The sequence below is a fragment of the Macrobrachium rosenbergii genome, chromosome 22 (genome assembly GCF_040412425.1).
Source record: "Macrobrachium rosenbergii isolate ZJJX-2024 chromosome 22, ASM4041242v1, whole genome shotgun sequence".
NCBI classification, from domain to species: Eukaryota; Metazoa; Arthropoda; class Malacostraca; order Decapoda; family Palaemonidae; genus Macrobrachium; species Macrobrachium rosenbergii.
The window spans coordinates 2,852,476-2,854,975 of record NC_089762.1 but is presented as its reverse complement, the minus strand read 5'-3'; the positions used below and the strand labels follow the sequence as shown (position 1 = coordinate 2,854,975).

Genomic DNA, 2,500 nt, shown 5'->3' with positions numbered 1-2,500 from the left:
AATATACTATATTGAGTTTAGTGACATCAAATAAAGTACGGTCAATTCTGAGATCTCATCCATCAGCTGGGTAGGTGGGACCCGATAACTAACCACGAACACGATTAGGTGTGACGTCACTACAGTAGAACCAAAATGCACACGAACATGGCTGTCATTAACTACGATACCAAACTTCTTCCTGACTTATTGATCCGTCTACAATTAATCTGCATCCCTCAGTTCGGGGGTTATTTAATCTGGTCATAAAATCTTACTGGCTTTCCAGAAGCAAGAGGCCGTTCCGAGACAAGGCCGACTTGTTTTGCAATCTTTGAGGAGCCAGTAACAGTATTTTTTTTTTCGCACTGTGTGATTTATTTTCGTCAGTGAGGCTGGGCTAGATACTGGGCATTTATATAATTCATTCAGATGGTTAGAAACTAAATCATCCTTATCTCTACCCTGTTATCAAAATAGTTTCATGTATATCAAATCTTAATTTACCGCAGCTTAATTTTTACTATAAATCATCCTTGCCTCGTCATCAGATCTCAGTTCTGTCGCTCATCTCACGCTAGTGAAAATGAAGTACTTTTTGAAAAGTGATATCGTATTTTTATTTCTTTCATCCATCCGATTTTACTTGTCAGCAGATACATTTGTAACTTTCTGAATTTCCTGACTTTACGCTCTGACATGTCAGCTTTATTCATATGAGATCCCTGAATGGAAAATATTAAACTTTCACAAATCCAACGGGGATTTTTTGTGCTACGGAAGGGACGGATTTTCAGAATTGTAATGATGCTCGTTTATTTGACGGATGTATTAGGTTATATTTATTTATATGTTTATTTACCACATGGCCGTGCTTATTCCAGAACGTTAATCCTGCTTTATAGTGCATTCATTTACTCAGTTGATCTCGGGGCTTGTTTGAAATACAGCCTGAAAGACTGTTAGCCAGTTATGATGTACATTACATAAATTCATAACATTAGTATATTCATTTACATATATACAGTATATATGTGCGTTATTTTTTACTTCTAATTCATTTAATCATATTCCATGATATATCAGAAAGCATTAGTGAAATGAAATTGCGTGTGGCGTTGATATAAAATTGTTTTGTAAATATATATATATATATATATATATATATATATATATATATATATATATATATATATATATATATATATATATATATATATATAATGTATATATATGTATATTATATATATGTATATGTACATACAGTATATATATTCATATATATGTATATATATACATATATGTATATATATACACACATTCAGATAATTTGATATCAACCCCACACGCAAATTCATTTCACTAATGCTTTCTGAAATGTCATGGAATATGATGAAATGAATTAGAAATAAAAATTAACTGGGTAATTCCCCAAGTTTTGAACGGATTGTTCATAAAAGGGCTCAGGCTTTACCGTCATTCTCAATTCAAAATATTTTTAATAAACAAGAACTCGATGCGATTCGCTGAACTCATCGCGGTTATTGGAAAAAGCCATTTAGTCACACGGCTGCATCGCCCGCGGTCCCCGTAGGGGGTGGTGCCGCCAGGGCACCTCATGCGGTGCACTGTAGGCATTACTTAAGGTTCTTTGCAGCGTCTCTCCTGCTCCTAGCTGCTACAACCCCTTTCATTCCTTTTAGTGTACCTCCGTCCATATTCTCTTTCTTCCACCTTACTTTCCACGTTCTCCTAACAGCTGATTAATAGCGCAAACTGCGAGGTTTTCCTCCTGTTACACGTTGAAAGACCTCATAGATCCCAGCGCGTGGCCTTTGGCCTAAATTCTGTATATATTCTGTTCAGAATTGAACTCATTAACGACCTTTTGAGAAGTGTTCATTTGATAAATCAATCCGCTCTTTTACTAACAATAGAATTCCCACGCATTGCAGTGACCAAATTCATCCGAGACGGTCTTGCCGACAGCAACGAGCACCCGCCGTTCTTCGACCAGCCTCTATACGAAGCCGAGGTTCCTGAGGATGAAGCTGTGGGAACTACTCTGCTTTCCGTTGCTGCTCGGGACCCTGATGAAAGTGAGTGCTGTTTTGACTCGAAGGTCAAGGTCACTAAATTTCATGTTTGGAAAATGACATCGTTCTTAAGGGTCATGAATCATTTTGCGTTACTCTGTATATATACTCATACACTCATATATATATATATATATATATATATATATATATATATATATATATATATATATATATATATATATATATATATATATATATCAACTAACAGGACCTCATTCAAACTGGATGGTATCTAGTGGAGATATTTATTCAGATACCATCCGGTTTGAATGAGGTCCTGTTAGTAATTCTACTAATGCACAGAACAATTGTGTATGTGAAGTATATATATATATATATATATATATATATATATATATATATATATATATATATATATATATATATATATATATATATATACTATATATATATATATATAT

At 34.0% G+C, this 2,500-nt stretch overlaps 1 protein-coding gene across 1 annotated transcript in view; it reads left to right on the top strand.

The window, feature by feature from the left end:
* The window catches only part of LOC136850539 (neural-cadherin-like), a 31,262-nt gene that overhangs the window by 10,562 nt on the left and 18,200 nt on the right, over positions 1 to 2,500 (top strand). The window contains exon 2 of the mRNA XM_067124123.1: positions 1,935 to 2,078. Coding sequence (XP_066980224.1) covers positions 1,935 to 2,078 — 144 coding nt within the window. The remainder of the gene's footprint in view (positions 1 to 1,934; positions 2,079 to 2,500) is intronic.